The 16,766-nt window shown below is 44.2% G+C and overlaps 1 protein-coding gene across 1 annotated transcript in view; it reads left to right on the forward strand.

The window, feature by feature from the left end:
* PLG (plasminogen) overlaps positions 1-16,766 on the forward strand; it is a 301,774-nt gene that overhangs the window by 148,268 nt on the left and 136,740 nt on the right. Inside the window, exon 8 of the mRNA XM_078648716.1 lies at positions 16,259-16,421. Within this exon, the coding sequence (XP_078504842.1) occupies positions 16,259-16,421 (163 nt within the window). The remainder of the gene's footprint in view (positions 1-16,258; positions 16,422-16,766) is intronic.

Raw genomic sequence — 16,766 nt, forward strand, 5'->3', positions numbered from 1 at the left:
GCATATCGCCATTGTCTAACCCAGGGTGGTGTGGAGTGGAAAAACGATGGATTTGGGCCCAGATCTTTGGACTGGGGTGAATGTGTGACATTGATCCACATTCTGTCCATCATTGTTGTGTTTGCAGTTACCGCTCTAAGTGTACTGGGGATGCTCAGACGTGAGTCCCAGGCACTCCACACCACTGGAATCAAGCTAGCCGGGCTGATGAGAGGTGTTACCTCGAAACCGGGCCGGTCCTCGGATGCTTGTTTCCGTTCTGGGAAGGACATGGCTTTTGTAGTTCGGACTGGACTGTTCCCATGGGGCACAGGGTCAGCGCTGATTTGCATATTGCCATTGTCTAACCCAGGGTGGTGTGGAGTGGAAAAACGATGGATTTGGGCCCAGATCTTTGGACTGGGGTGAATGTGTGACATTGATCCACATTCTGTCCATTATTGTTGTGTTTGCAGTTACCGCTCTAAGTGTACGGGGGATGCTCAGACGTGAGTCCCAGGCACTCCACACCACTGGAATCAAGCTAGCCAGGCTGATGAGAGGTGTTACCTCGAAACCGGGCCGGTCCTCGGATGCTTGTTTCCGTTCTGGGAAGGACATGGCTTTTGTAGTTCGGACTGGACTGTTCCCATGGGGCACAGGGTCAGCGCTGATTTGCATATCGCTATTGTCTAACCCAGGATGGTGTGGAGTGGAAAAACGATGGATTTGGGCCCAGATCTTTGGACTGGGGTGAATGTGTGACATTGATCCACATTCTGTCCATCATTGTTGTGTTTGCAGCCTGTGTCATTGTGAGGCAACCAGTACCATCATCCTTTGCAGACTTGTAAATGATTCACATTTACAGCCCACTATGTCCTAATGTGGGCTTTTGCAGGCAGTTCTGGGAGGCTCAGCATGCATAGGCTTGATAAGGTCAGATGACAAACTAACTTTAGTCCTCTTACTCTTCAGTGCAGCTTATAGCCCTCTATTGTTCCCAGTGCCCTTTATGGCTTGCAGTTGCCCCCAACAGGACAGAAATGTTCACTATATACAGCCTGTTTTCTCTAGGAATTAATATTGACAATTGGAAAACTGTGCTCTGAAAGAATTTTTAGAGAAGTTTATGGCCATCGACTAAAACAAAGGCTTACAGGAGGAAGTCATTGCACTTGGGCTCCCCGATTGCCTCTTTCCCAATTTCAATTTATTTTCCAAAGGTTGAAAAGTAAGGCCCTTATTTTGATCAGCTTATCCCCCAGCAAATCTTTAAACCTTTTCACACTGGAGCAGAGGACAAGGATTCATAGTCAGAGGCAAACACTATCTTGAGGTGCGGTGTGATCCTGCCAGTTCCCCATGCACCATATTTCCTAGAGATCAGATTATGCTCCCAGACATTGTGGAAGGTTTGATCAATCCCCCACCATAACCATCAATCCAGATACCCAGGAAACGTTGGATTTTTTTAACAGTACTCCTTGGGACAATCTGCCTTTAGTCTGTAAACTCCCAGTCATTCCTGAATTACCTTAAAACAGTTCTCTCAGCCTCCAAAGTGACTACAGTTAGCTCTCAGAAGCATCACAGGCTCTCTTGAGATTTCTAAGTTCCATCCTAACCCTTTTAGAGTCAATTACCAATTGGACCACATCCTAGGGGTACTATTCTCCGTTCTGGAGAGCCTGTGAAAATCTACAGATTACGGTGTTACATCGACGTCAGTCCTCCTACAAGATAATCCAGATATGTTGCTTACACAGGCAGGGTGATAACTCTTGTCCTCTCTTCTCACTCTTTCTTTGTGCTATCTACAGAAAACATAGTGTTCTAACAATATTTCAATAGATCTGGCTTCTCAGGTAGGTCAACCATTTACCAAGGCAAAGGTCCTCAGTAAATGACCTTTTGGAAAAAAAGAGTCCATTCATCTTCTCCCGGATCATGCTGGTGCAGTGGCCTGTTACCTCATCTTCCATCGAACAGCGTTAAAGAAGCCACCTGAACTCTCTGAGACTGAGTATTGTAAGGGCCTCAAAAAGAAGGACCATTAATATACACAGAATACAGAATTAGGCCCATCAATAGACCATGATTTATTTGAGGATACAATATGCCAACATGCTTCAGGTTAAAAATAATTCCCTACTACATAACACTTGCAAAACCAATCTCAGATTTAACATTATGTTCAAGATTAAATGCTTCTGCTCCTGAATTTTGACACCAGGCAATGACCGGAGTTTATGAAAATCTTGTATCTCAACGAGAGCTCATACCTAAAAAACCTTTTGCTTATCAAGAAATTCTGCAGTTTTTTCTCCTAAAATAGTGTTGTGCTCTTTGTCGACAACAACGCTTGTACACCTCTTTAGCAAAAACTGGTTTCACTCAAAAGAGCGCAAATCTTGAGTCAGACATTTGAAATACTAGACCTCCAGCGACCTGAAACTGGTATCCACCGACAAATGTACTCTTACACTAATGCCAGTCCTGAGATTTGATCAAGTTTTATCATTGCTACAGCACGGAAGTACTGGTGAATGACACTATCTATCACACTGGATGAATTAAGGTTATTGCAGTTGCTGTGAATTTATGTATGGACACCTTAGCAATCACTGGAGCAACTTTGGGATAATGGGGCTCGCAGCGCCTAGGGAACAATTTTGTAATATCACAAGACTTAATCATGGAGGCACGCTCCATTATTATCCACTTGGACCTTGGTGGCAGTGGCATAACATAGGCCCCCAAACCCCCATGGTGCCCCCTGAACCAATCAAACACTCACACCCAGTCAACAGATCTGGGTTTAATCCATCACCGTTCTTTAGCCCACTCTGCCACCCCAGTTCAGACATGGCCATATGCAAATCGGTCTTGACCCTGTGCCTCATGGGAACAGTCCAGCCCGAACTGCCAAGCCAGGTCCTCCCTGGACCGGAAACAAGCATCGTAGGCCGAGTTTTGGGGTTTCACCCCTCTTCAGCCAGGATAGCTTGATTCCAGTGGCTCAGTGAGCCCAGGACCCATGTCTGGGCATCCCTAGCGAACTTAGAGCAAGAAAGCAAAAGACACAAAATTGATGGATGGAATGCAGAACAAATCAAAACATTCACCCCCAGTCAAGAGGTCTGGGTTAAATCCCTCATTCTTTTGCTCACCATGCCACCCCAGTTTAAACCTGGCCATATGCAAATCAGTCTTGACCATGTACCTCATGGGAACAGTCCAGCCCGAACTGCCAAGCCAGGTCCTCCCTGGACTGGAAATAAGCATCGTAGGACCGGTTTCGGGGTTTTACCCCTCTCCAGCCAGGATAGCTTTATTCCAGTGGCACAGTGAGCCCAGGACCCACGTCTGGGCAAACCTGGCGCACACAAAGCGAGAAAGCAAAACACACACAATTGATTGACAGAATGCAGAACAAATTAAAACATTCAAACCCCAGTTAAGATATCTGGATTAAATCCATCATTCTTTTGCTCACCATGCCACCCCAGTATAGACCTGGCCATATGCAAATCAGTCTTGACCCTGTGCCTCATGGGAACAGTCCAGCCTCAACTGCCAAGCCAGGCCCTCCCTGGACCTGAAACAAGCATTGTAGGACCAGTCCAAGGATGCTTGTTTCCAGTCCAGGAAGGACCTGGCTTGGCAGTTCGGGCTGGACTGTTCCCATGGAGCACATGCTCAAGACTGATTTGCGTATGGCTGAGTTCAAACTGGAATGGCATGGTGAGCAAAAAAGCAATTTAGGCCAGATCTCTGTACTGGGGTGAATGTATGAAATTGTTCTGCATTCTGTCCATCAACTGTTGTTTTTGCATTTGTCACCCCGAGTGGGACGGGTATGCTCAGACGTGAGTCCCGTGCTCTCCATGCCACTGGAATCAAGCTATCCTGACTGATGAGGGCTGAAAGCCCGAAACTGGTCCTAGGATGCTTGTTTCCAGTCCAGGGAGGACCTGGCTTGGCAGTACGGGTAGGACTGTTCCCATGGGGTACAGGGTCAAGACTGATTTGCATATGGCTGGGTTCAAACTGGAATGGCATGTTGAGCAAAAACATGATAGATTTAGGCCTAGATCGCTGTACTGGGGTGAATGTATGACATTGTTCTGCATTCTGTCCATCAACTGTTGTTTTTGCATTTGTCACCCCGAATGGGACGGGTATGCTCTGACGTGAGTCCCATGCTCTCCATGCCACTGGAATCAAGCTATTCGGGCTGATGAGAGCTAAAAGCCGGAAACTGGTCCTAGGATGCTTGTTTCCAGTCCAGGGAGGACCTGGCTTGGCAGTTCGGGATGGACTGTTCCCATGGGGCACAGGGTCAAGACTGATTTGCATATGGCTGGGTTCAAACTGGAATGGCATGGTGAGCAAAAAAGCAATTTAGGCCAGATCTCTGTACTGGGGTGAATGTATGACATTGTTCTGCATTCTGTCCATCAACTGTTGTTTTTGCATTTGTCACCCCGAGTGGGACGGGTATGCTCAGACGTGAGTCCCGTACTCTCCATGCCACTGGAATCAAGCTATCCTGGCTGATGAGGGCTGAAAGTCCTAAACCGGTACTAGGATGCTTGTTTCCAGTCCAGGGAGGACCTGGCTTGGCAGTTCGGGCTGGACTGTTCCCATGGGGCACAGGGTCAAGTCTGATTTGCATATGGCTGGGTTCAAACTGGAATGGCATGGTGAGCAAAAAAACGATGAATTTAGGCCCAGATCTCTGTACTGGGGTGAATGTATGACATTGTTCTGCATTCTGTCCATCAACTGTTGTTTTTGCGTTGATGCTAGGCAGCTAATTTTATCTCCAATGCTATGAAAAACACAGGGCTATGCCGCATTGTTGTAAATACGGTGCATCCTTGCTTTTTTTTAAATTGGGCACAACTCTGCGCTTCAACATTTCCTTGTACATATGCCCCTGTATCAGTCCGACAGACAGCCGGCAGCAAGACCGAGGGAGCCCTTCTGGAGATACCAGCTGGTAGGTCACCCTAACAATGCAGATTCCAGGCCAGTATTCAGCATGAGTAGACTGCTGAAAGAGAGAGGACCCTAGGGTAAGGAGGACCTGCCTGTGGGGTTTGAGGACATGTACTCCATGAACTTGCCATCCAAGTGATGCAGTGATGGCCTCTCCTTCATCTTTCTTCATTGTAAGAGGAAACAGCGGCTCACCCTGTAGTCACAATGCTGCCCTGCACTCTAGTTTCCTCATGAAAGATGTGAAGAGTCTTCTTAAGAGGGGGACAACTAGGAAAAAACCCAGGGGCAAAAACGCCTTCTTTGACAAGGGTGATGGCACTTGATTACAGTTGAAAAACAAGAAAGAGTTGAGTAAATATGTAATAAAACTACTCTAATAAAGAGTAATGAAATTTCCACACAGGATTCTAAGCAGGAAGGTTAACTCAGAGTCTAGCTAAAGAAAACCAACAAAAAACAAAGACAACCATCACGAAAAGTGGGCAGAAAACATGATGGAAAAAAGGCCTTTGGACGCATAAATGGTCTCTCATGGATACAACAGCACAGAAATGAGAAGGTCGCGATTCTGGATTGAGAAGCTCCAGTGCAAAATAATGGTATGGCAAGAATGTTGATTTTCGAAATCTTTAGCATAGAACCTGATATTTCAGTGTACCCCAATATTATACAGCTCACCCCAAAATTACCTTAGATAGTTCAGCTCCTGCACCCTTGATCTAGACGTAGAGTCACCACTGTTCTCACCATAGGAGTCAGTCAGATAACATCAATATTAAGGACACACTCAATAACTACGTTCTCGTTCATGGGAAATTTTGAAAACATGTTATTATAGAATTTAGAATAAGTGGCACAGAATAATGAGTTGTCATGAAGACAATGCGTTACAGAACGCATGATCGGAATTAATCCAAAATCCCCAAAAGACAGCAAAATCAATACAACATTACTATTGTTTCGAACATAAAGAGAGAAAACATAAAAAGTCTTTATTAAATCGCTTGCCGCATGAAGATAACCGACAGCATCCCTAAGTACATGGCCAGAGTCTCTGATGGAATAGGAAAATCGAATATGACACTTTACTCCGCACACTTTTACAACGTGTTCCATTACCCCGCATTTTTTACTCAGCAGCACCTTTACCAACGCAGGGCTTTACACCGCAAGTCATTACTACGCATTGTCCATTACAACGCAATTTACTATTCTAACTCCACCGGGGAGTTGTAATGCAGAAAAGCGGTGTAAAGCCCTGCGTTGTAAAAGGTGCTGCAAAGTAAAAAATGTGGGGTAATGACATGCATTGTAACACAGTTGTTGTAAAGGATGTTTACCAGGAAAATCTCTAGTCAGAAATCAATCTGACAGCATCCCTAGTAGAACAGGGGCGTCTTCTGACTCACCCAAAAACTTGGGATTTTTACACACATTTTTGCATCGTTAATAAGCAGAAATAACAACTTACAGGTGTATGGGCCCATATAGAACACATCAGAGGATTCAGCATCATCATATGTGTTCTTAACACTAGCTCCTTTTTTCCTGCTGCTAAGAACTACTACCTCATATTCATCCAGAGGCGGCAACACACAATATTACACAGAACAATATCCTATACACAGAGGGGCATATTATCAAGGGGGTTTATCTCCGCTTTTTTGGCTTTAAAAGCCAAGAAAGCGGAGATAAAATTATCTCCCTATTACCAAGCTGTCGCTAACACCAGTTAGCGACAGCTAATAGGAGATAGCGACCATTTTGGGCCCGCTTTGCATGTCAGTGATATTTATCACTAATGACATGCAAAGTGGGCGTGCCAAGATGTTAGCGACTGGAAACAGTCGCTAACATCGCAATCTCCTATTACCAACTTTTGGAGATATTCGCGCTAAGCGCGAATATCTCCAAAAGCTAACACCTGCCCTGAGCAGTTCTTAGCCATGTTATCCAATGGGAGGTGGATAACATGGCTAAGAGCATTTGCTCGATAATGCATGAATATCGCGGACTTTTCAGCGATATTCATGCATTGCGGCCGTTTTTTTATCGCATTTGCGATAAACCTTGCTAATAGCAAGGTTTATCTGCGATAAAAATCGTTAGAGACAAGTTAGAGACAAAAATTATCTCTATTGGTTGGTAATATGCCCCGAGTGTTTTAAACATGTAAACTACGAAGCTCTACGCAAGCATCAACCCACATCACTACATTTGTTGTCACTAAGGGAAACCTGGAAACAGGCTCCATTCATAACACGTTGGCTTGTGGAAACAAATTGTAGACACATTTTTTTATTTCGGCATCCTGCGGGTCTGCAAAATAAATATTCCGCTATGGAAATAAAATCACAAAGATAAATAAATGATTTTCCTGATAGGAGGGGGAATGAAACAGGGGCAATGTTGAGCTTCATGGAAAATCTAATCCCCAGTACAGAATCAATTTTAAATGAAAAAGCAAAATGTGTCGTAAATAAAACATGTTATAAAATACATCTCTAAAGCCAATGTTCATTTCGTTTTACATGCAAAACTACCAGTACATCGGTTACACTCATATTCTACAAAATTAGTACATTTCAAACAATTTTATTTATGCCAACATGTAAATCGTAGACAACGCCCATCTTCACAAGGGAATGGCGTCGCTCCTGCATGGCTGACTCAAGGCAGACACCATTCCCATCTTCTGCATCCCAGAGGCTGTCCTTCCCTTCCACATCTCGACCTGCAGGCAGAGAGGAACACTACTGCAGGAAACCCCACCAGGATCGTCGGTGCTATGGGGACATCACACAGCTCATTGGGACTCTGCGAGGTCTTGAGGCTACAGCCGATGGTGAGTCGAGCAGAGCAGCTGAAGACATCTTGCTGCATGATGTGCTCGAGGGCGCCCCCCAACAAGACAAGCCGCTCATTGGACGCATTCCATGTGCCCTTGGCACAACCGTGCCAACAGTCCTTGCTGCCGCCCAGGAGGACAACAGCCATTGCTTGGATTCTGTGCCCAGGTATTAGTGAAGGAACCTTTCTAACGCCAACCTACTCTGCTGCTAGTATTGGTAATCCAGCAGCCATCTCAGCCTCTGGAGAAATTGGGAGAGCAAACAGACCAATGCAAACAGCCCAATTTTCGTCCCTAGTGGATTATGGATATCATTTAATCCTCACTTCTTGGTACAAATTTAACGTTTTCCCATTGTCTTCCTCGATAAACATGCTCAAGTTTAACGTGTTTTATTTAAATATTCAGGATGGATCAGCGTAATGTCACAGAGACCTAACTGCAATTTTCAAAGATTAAAAGTTTAGGGGCTGATTACGATGACGGTGAGACCGCTGTTGGTGGTGGTCCCACCGCCATCATAATAATTTTTTCCGCCCACCACATTTGGATGGCGGGCGAGAGTATGGCAGTCAGTCGTAAAGACCAACCGCCACGGATCCGAAGGACTCAAGGTATGTTGGAGGCGGAGTAATGTTTACTATGGTGGTGGTGCCTGCCAAGCACCACCTTAGGCATTACGATGTTCCTTTCTGCCGGCCCTTTCATGGCGGTGAAAAGGCATGCAAAAAGGGACATTGGGGGCCCATAGGTGGCTCCCCTTGCGCTAAGCTGTGGGTTGTGGGGCACACCATCCCTGCACCATGTGGCAGGCACCTGGATATGTCAATGAAAACACAGGAGTATACTGCAGGGATATGTCAGGTGCCACCATTTTGCATTGCGGCGGGAGCAATGCAAAATATAGGCATTGCCACCACAGCAGTGGTGGTTGCATTGTAATGGCTCTGTCAGGACTGCCGACAGCCTGTTGGGCGGTCCCGTTTCCAATAGGGTGGCAGGCAGACATGAGTCCGCCTGCCATCCAAATCAACCCCTAAGACTTGGGTGTGGAGCCCTGGGTCCAAAGTGCCATGTGGCTTGTCAGGGCTTGGTTTACGATAGAGCTAAGTGTGTGTCAAAATAGTCTGGATATAGGACAATGGATTATATTACACACACTGGTCGGGGTGTACATGCTTTTTACCAAAGCATTTAGAGAGTGGGACACACTTCCTGGCAGCACACATTGGCAAAACGAGTGGAATAGACTTCACAGGGCCTTAAATACTAAGGGTCCGATGTAGGTAGGCATTTACCGGTCGGTAACGGCCGAATTCGGCCGTTACCGACCGGTAAATGCCTTTTCCAATGTAGGGGGCATATATTTACAGATTCGGTATTTTTTACCGAATCTGTATTTACCGAATCGGTAAAATTACCGAATTGGTAAATACAGACTCGGTAAAAATACCGAATCTGTAAATGCAGATGTAGGTGGCGCTTTAAACAGTGCCACAGGCCCCTAAGAATTCGTTATTTACCATGTAATACTATTGCATGGTAAATAACGAATTCAGGTGTATATGCACATCTGTGCATGTACACCTGTGCCATGTGACACACAGACATGCCCTTAGGGCATGTATGTGTGCCACATGGCACACAAACCTGACATTGGGGTGCTATAGGGTGTCAAAGTGACACCCCGTTCCCCCTGGCAGGATTCGGTATTTACCGATTCGGTAATTACCGAATCTGTATTTGCCATTGATTCCTATGGGCTTCAAGGCCCATAGGAATAAATGGCAAATACCGATTCGGTATTTACCGAATCGGTAAATACCGAATCTTACAGATTCGGTAATTGAAAAAGAAAAATTACCTACATCTGCCTACTTCCAATTTACGTACTCTTAAATACCGAATCGGTATGATTCGGTATTTAAGAGTAGGTAAATCGAGATTACCTACATCGGGCCCAAGGTGTTGAATCATGTGCCCAGCTTAAACAGGGGCTTGTGTTACCCTGTCTCCTTGAATTTCTGGCTTTGTCTGAGACAGTCTGAGACAGTCAATTATATTTGATGCATTCACACATGTGAAATGTGTTGATAGTTAGTTCAAGGGATGATCAGGTCTTAATGTAATGTACCATTCAGAGGGACAGACTTTAGCCAGCATGGGGCCAAATGAAGGATATTCCTCCATTGAAAAATAGGACCCATGATTTTGGTATAACTTTTCAACATATTGATATCATCAGGAGCGGCGCTAGGGAAATGTAGTAGTGCGGTGGAGAGGTGAGGATTACAAAAGGATAAAAAATAAAGAAAAGGAAAGCTCACTTACCTGCCGGTGACCGTCTCTTCTCTCCTCTCTTCTGTAATCTTCAGGAAGCAGAAGCACACAGGCTCCCAGACTCCCCTATCCAATCACGACCTCAGTCATCAGCCTGACAGCAGCGTCTTGATTGGTCTGAGTACCCTTGTTCGACATCCAGACAGGGAGTGGGATCCTCTGCATATTCTCCACCCGGACTTGGAATACAGCCGGGTGGCGAACATGCTAAGCGCGCATGACGGTTTGGCCGGTCCAAGATGGCCTACGAAAACGTCATGCTCACTTATGGTGCATGAACCACTCTGCCTCCCTATGAGGACAACCAAGTCCTGCCCCACCCTAACCTGTCCCAGACTCCGTTGAAAAAATAAAATGATAACTCAATGTTATTAACATTGCATTATTATAATTTTAATTTTCCATGGAACTCATTCGGGCGACGCTCCTGCGGCTTAACGGTGAACCGCTACTGGATATCATATGCCAGCATATAAATGGTTCCACTCAAATCCAGCTCTATCTCTGTGCTCTGGCTATACTAAGGAGTATCACTCACACCGGAGACTTCTCTACTACTCTTTGTTATTATTACAATTTGTTTTTATATATTTTTTACGTTTCTTGGATGAATTCAATGACTAGTCATATGCTTCAAAAAGAAAAAAGAAATCATGTGGTATTCTTGAGGGCCACATGCTTGCAAAAAAACATTTAAAATATAATAACTATTGCATAGCATTTTAATAGAACTATAATGATTATTTCTCGCAGATTGGCATACTTAAAGCAGGTGTACAAACCATTTTTGCTTTAATACACATCAGAGGAAAATATTCCTATTGGCGCAATAAAAAGATAGTAATGACTTTGAATTACTGTAAGCTGAAGACAGTTTGAACACACGAATATGGCTAAATGTTTAAAAAAGGCTACAGGATGTAAAGAATAAAGCACCTGTAAAGTAAATTATTGGCCCATTAGGGTTGGCACAGAAGGGCACTTCTTTTTAGATGATGTGCACATGTGACCAGGCAAAATGCTGTTACTCACTGTACAAAAGTGCCAATGCCTGAAGTTGCTTGACCCATTGGTGCATGATGTAGGCTGAGATGCATGCAAGTAAAATGTAAACATATCAGTAAAAGACAAGGGCTGAGCCAAACCCCCTCTGTATGTAACTATGCATGCATATTTATTTATAAACTGTTTAACTCAAATGATGCCGGTGAGGAACTACTGCTGCCCCCAAGCTAGACCTAAAAGGAGGCCTCAAAATTGAGTCCCAATACACCAGAGGTCACTTCTAAAGGTAAGAGCAATACTCCTGGTGAGGCTTTACAGAATTGTTTCAACAATTCAGATGGAGCTGCAAGCACTAACTGTGTCATCATCCAAGAAGTGTTTGCATGACATTGCAGTTGATGAAAAGGAACAGTACAGGAGTGGAACCCCTGCTGGTTGTCATTGTCTTTAAGACAGACTGTGACAATGTGTGAAAAATACTCTGACAGCTCTGCTGCTGAGCTATGTGGAGAGGAAGAACTACCTTGCTGTGTGAGCTGCTGGACTACATCTCCAAAGAAGAGTGATCAACCTTCAGTGAAGAACACGACTCAGTTGCTTTGAAGGACCTGTTTGTGGCAGCCTGTCTGACTGTGTCTGCCTCGGAGGCATAAGGTCACGCCTAGCTGGTTTACCATGAACAAAAACCTATAGCACAATGTAATCTGGACTGAAACAAAGCCAGTCTTCTTCAAACCAACACCAAGGGTAAACCTGCTCCGTACCTCTCACTGTCCCAGCCATGGTGAGCCTAAAACCAACCTTCTACATGTTTCCCAAGTGCCTGATGATTCCTTGATAATTTACCCCGTGGCATAGGGATCAATTAGGGTAGCTGCAAGAACCGTTGGAGTTACCACTATAAACCGAGCAGTTTTGTAGATATCCATCATTTGAATCTTCAATGCCAACATATAATCCAGTTTTAAATTAGCAACAGTGGTAGACATGGACGATGGCCTTAGGCTGTGGTTGCCCTCATCACTAGAACATCATGACTGCGACTGACGGGGTCCAAGATATGGGTCCCTGAACTGATGATAATCTAAAAAAAGAGGTACACATGGATTTTTAGCAACTTGAGCATTTCCGGCCGCTAACCAGTAGTCTAGTTGTTAGTTGACAGTTGGACTCATGTCGATTGTGCATCTAGACCAAGCACTCAGACTGGACCCTGGTCACCTCAATAAAGATCACTGATAAATACCCAAGGAAGATTAATTTTCTGACAATTTTGGGGTGGGCACCTCCTTCATGGGGTGATGGGTCCACGCATAACTTATCTTCATGGTAGGTGCATCTAAATCATCAATAGCCATCATAAACACAATGAAACCTAATTACTGTAACTGAAACCTTAAAACCAATACTTTATCCTTTCCAGTGGGTATGGTACCACAGCTTAAACACACACAGGTAAAGATAGGGGGCCTGAGTTAGAGTTTGGCGGACAAAATACTCTGCCAATACCGTGAAGGACAACCCAGTCCACCCAAGTCATGTCAAGTCAAGTCAGGATATTTGTATTGCGCACATATCACATCCGAAAGAGTCTCATGGCGCATGCAGACAGTTCTGACAAAGGGGTAAATAGCTGAAGTTAACAAAAGAGCCAGGTCTTAAGCACCTTTCGGAAGCTAGTGTGTTCACAGGTTGTGCGCAGACTAAGAGACATTTTATTCCAGAGGGACGGTGCCAGGAAAGAGAAAGCACGACCTCCATTCCGAGCAGTTTGAATTCTTAATGGGGTGAGTAATGACTCGGTGCTAGATCTCAACTGTCTCCCTGGCATGTACCAAGTGAGTTTCTGGGTCCAGTATTTTGGGCCCCTTCCGTACATATGTTTGTGTACAGTACATAGTGTTTTAAACATAATACGTTTTTTACAGGGAGCCAGTGCAAGGTTTTGAAACACGGCATAGTAGAGGATCTTCGGGGTAGGTCGAGAACAAGGCGAGCTGCAGTATTTTGCAAGACCTGCAGCTTCCTGAAATGGCATTCATTTGTGGCAAATAATAGCGAATTGCCATAATCAAGCCTGTTTATGATGAGGCCCTGTACCAGGGGCTTACGGGCTTCCACCGATATCCATTTAAAAACCCTGCGCAGACCGCGCATGATGCCAAAGCAGGTGCCAATAACATGGTCTACTTGCGCTTTCATGGAAAGTTTATTGTCCATGTGTAAACCTAAATTACGGACAGATTCCTTGGGGGACGGGCAGTCGCCCAATTGGGTCGGCCACCAGTCCTGGGTCCAATGTTCACTGGCTTTGCCAAACAACATAACCTCTGACTTGCTGCCATTTAATTGCAGATGATTTTGATCCATCCAGTTTTTTACCTCCCTCAAACAGTTTTTAAAACGGCCTTTAGTCTCGTTCACGTCATGGCTAAGGGTGGCCAAAATTTGAGTATCGTCGGCATAGGATAAGACATCGAAGCCTAACGCTCTAATTACTTTGGCCAGGGGTGCCATATAAATATTAAAGAGCGTGGGGCTCAAAATAGAGCCCTGCGGCACCCCCCTTTTGACGGGCCGAGTGCGAGCCAGGATTCGGCCTATTTGTACTGTAGTCGTTCAGTTGGATGGATAGCTCCTGAACCACTCCAGTACCTGCCCTCTGACACCAATCTCCCACAGTCTCTGAATTAGAATGCGATGGGAGATGGTGTCAAAGGCCGCAGACAAATCCAAGAGGACCAGGATGGAGGATTGATGTTTGTCCAGAGCAATTCTTATATTGTCTGTGACCTCGACCAGTGCTGTCTCCGTACTGTGAGCAGCACGAAAACCCGACTGTGAAATGTCAAGTAGGTCATTGGATTCAAGATATTTTACCAACTGTCCATTGACCGATGCTTCCAGTATTTTCCCAAAATACGGGAGCAGGGAGATGGGTCGGTAGTTTACATAAATGTTGGCATCCGCTCCAGGTTTTTTAAATATCGGCCTTACTCTTGCCGCCTTCCAGATTTCTGGGACATCTGCCTCCAGCAGTGATTTATTTAGGAGGCAGGTAAGGCAATCCACCAACGCTGGCGCGAGTAAGGTAAATCGTTTTGGAGATAGTTGGTCATTCAGGGAGCCTGATTTAATCTTTTGCCCTACTATAATGGTCTTATCTTCATTGAACATTTCAAAGGTTGTCCATCTAGTGGGAGACTTATCAGTGGTGGAAACATGATCTTGCTTCTGTGTAATCTGAGGATCTGAGCTGAAAGGTTTACATATAGTTGTAATCTTATCCTCCAAAAATTTGGAGAGGGCTTCAATCCATTCTACGGTGTCAGGAGTGGATGATGGATTTTTGGGAGAAGTAAATTCTTTTAAAATATGATGGAGCTCTTTTGATGAATTTTCAGCTTTAATTATACGATCTGCTAAGTACACCCTCTTGGGTGATCTTATTTCCCTCATATAGTTAGTGTGTAAAATTTGATAGGACCTTCGATCAATGACATCCTTACTTTTCCGCCATCTTTTTTGCCAACCATCATTTGCCTGCTCTACTTTGTGGCAAGCAGACCTTCAGTTTCCCAACAGCTGTGCCTGGTTGGCACTGCCATTAGAAAACGTACTCCAATGCCCAAATGAAGTAAGGGCATCAGACCATTTATCCTGTTTAGAGTGGATGGTCTGATGTCATTTACTTCTGTCCTTCACCTCCTAGTGAAACCTGGTGGTCATAAACAGGAAAAAAAATATCTCCATACCTTGGAAGAAAAACAAACTAAGAAGATGCAAGAAACTTCAGGTTTTGATTAGCTATCCTAATATTGTGATACTATGTTATGCATATGTGATCCTTTTTTCCAAGATGAAGAATTAATTTGGCATTGAACTAATAGTCTTTTACTGTTATGTAAACTACACTTGGGGGGTTCTTCACTAAGTTTTTTATGTAGGAGGTTGCATGGCTCTAAGCATTGTATAGATTTACTTACAGTAGAGGCTGGCACGGATCGGGAGTGGCAATAAAAAAAGAAAACTCCTCGCGTCTCTCCGCATTGAACCTCGTAGTCGTCCCTCCATTCCAGCCAAAAGAGGAAGCAGCAAGGCTCACCTGACCAAACACTACACTGCAATTCAGCATTGTGATTGATCTGAGACCCATGGTTTGATGCGCATATGGGGAACGGGGGCCTGAGAATGTTCTCCATGCAGGATGTAATGTAGCCTGCATGGAGAACATGCAAAGTGCGCCTGAGAGTTTGGCCGACCAGAGAGGGTCGGTCAAACATTCATGAGCACTTTACAGAGTGCCACCACTCCTTTCTCTGCTCTGACGGCAAAGCAGCCCTGCCCAGCAAGGACACAAGAACAAATAAAATGATGATAACATCCAGTTATTATCATTTTGTTTTCCCTTTATTTCCACTGCTAAAAGCAGTGGGGCGACGCTCACCGGTGAAGCCGTCACTGTTTACTTACCATTGTAAAACCCTGTGGATACAGTGCAAAATGCACAGTGCCACACTAGCGCACGTGCAGCCTTTTAAAAAAAACCTGAGAGTCTAATCTCACTCCAGTTCTTTGAATAAGCTTCTCAGTTTCACATCCCTGTGAGAGCATAGTGCTTAACAGGAGTAAACAAAAAGGCAGTACATTAGTATATGGTTCCAAAACATCACAGGTAAACAACCTGAAATCAAAATAGAGAGCTAGTTTCCCCACGTTGCAATGTGACTCTAAGAATGGCCTCACACTTACAAAAACAAATTAAATAAAAATACATACACATTTATTTTACCTGCCTGCTCTGTCCCAATGACATTGTCCTACTCCTGGCACAACAGATTTTGTACCTTTTATTGTGCTTTAGTTCATTTTGTCTCAGCATTCAAACTACTCAGTTGATTTGTTTGGAAATTGTGTGGTTATCATATACATAGCAAAAATAAACATATATTTAGATTTATTAGGTATATAATTTTGCACAATTCTTAATGAAATACAGTTTAAACCCAAACAATACCAAGGCTTTGTGAATGTCATTAACCGGTTTTCTTGCACTATTTTTCTCTCCATTAGCCACCAAACCTCAACCTGAGACACCAGGCCTTCAATGCCTCACAGGAAATGGACAATCATATGTAGGCAATGTAGCTGTGACCGTCTCTGGAAAAATTTGCCAAGCGTGGAGCTCTCAAAGCCCGCATGTGCATAGCAGAACACCTGAAAACTACCCTTGCAAGTAAGAAAAACAATCTCCCTTTTTTCTGATAACTAGGATTGTGTTTAATCTTGAAGAAAATTAATTTCAAATCTGATATTGAACACAGAACTTTCTGGGCCATAACCATCATGTGGAAAAGTGATTGTGGGAACCCTCCACACTCTGTTTTTCTTAAGTGCTTAAATGTGCTTAACTAATAAGATTTTGAAACCATATAGAAATCTGGTCATATTTGCAAATGTACATGTGAATTGTGCAGTTCATTAATTGGTCATAGGTACATAAGAAATATTTCCATCTGGTGTTTATTCATTTTGGATTTTTGTATCATATTGGTTGCTTTTTGGCTATTTCTTAAAGCCT

The sequence above is a fragment of the Lissotriton helveticus genome, chromosome 6 (genome assembly GCF_964261635.1).
Source record: "Lissotriton helveticus chromosome 6, aLisHel1.1, whole genome shotgun sequence".
Classification (NCBI taxonomy): domain Eukaryota; kingdom Metazoa; phylum Chordata; class Amphibia; order Caudata; family Salamandridae; genus Lissotriton; species Lissotriton helveticus.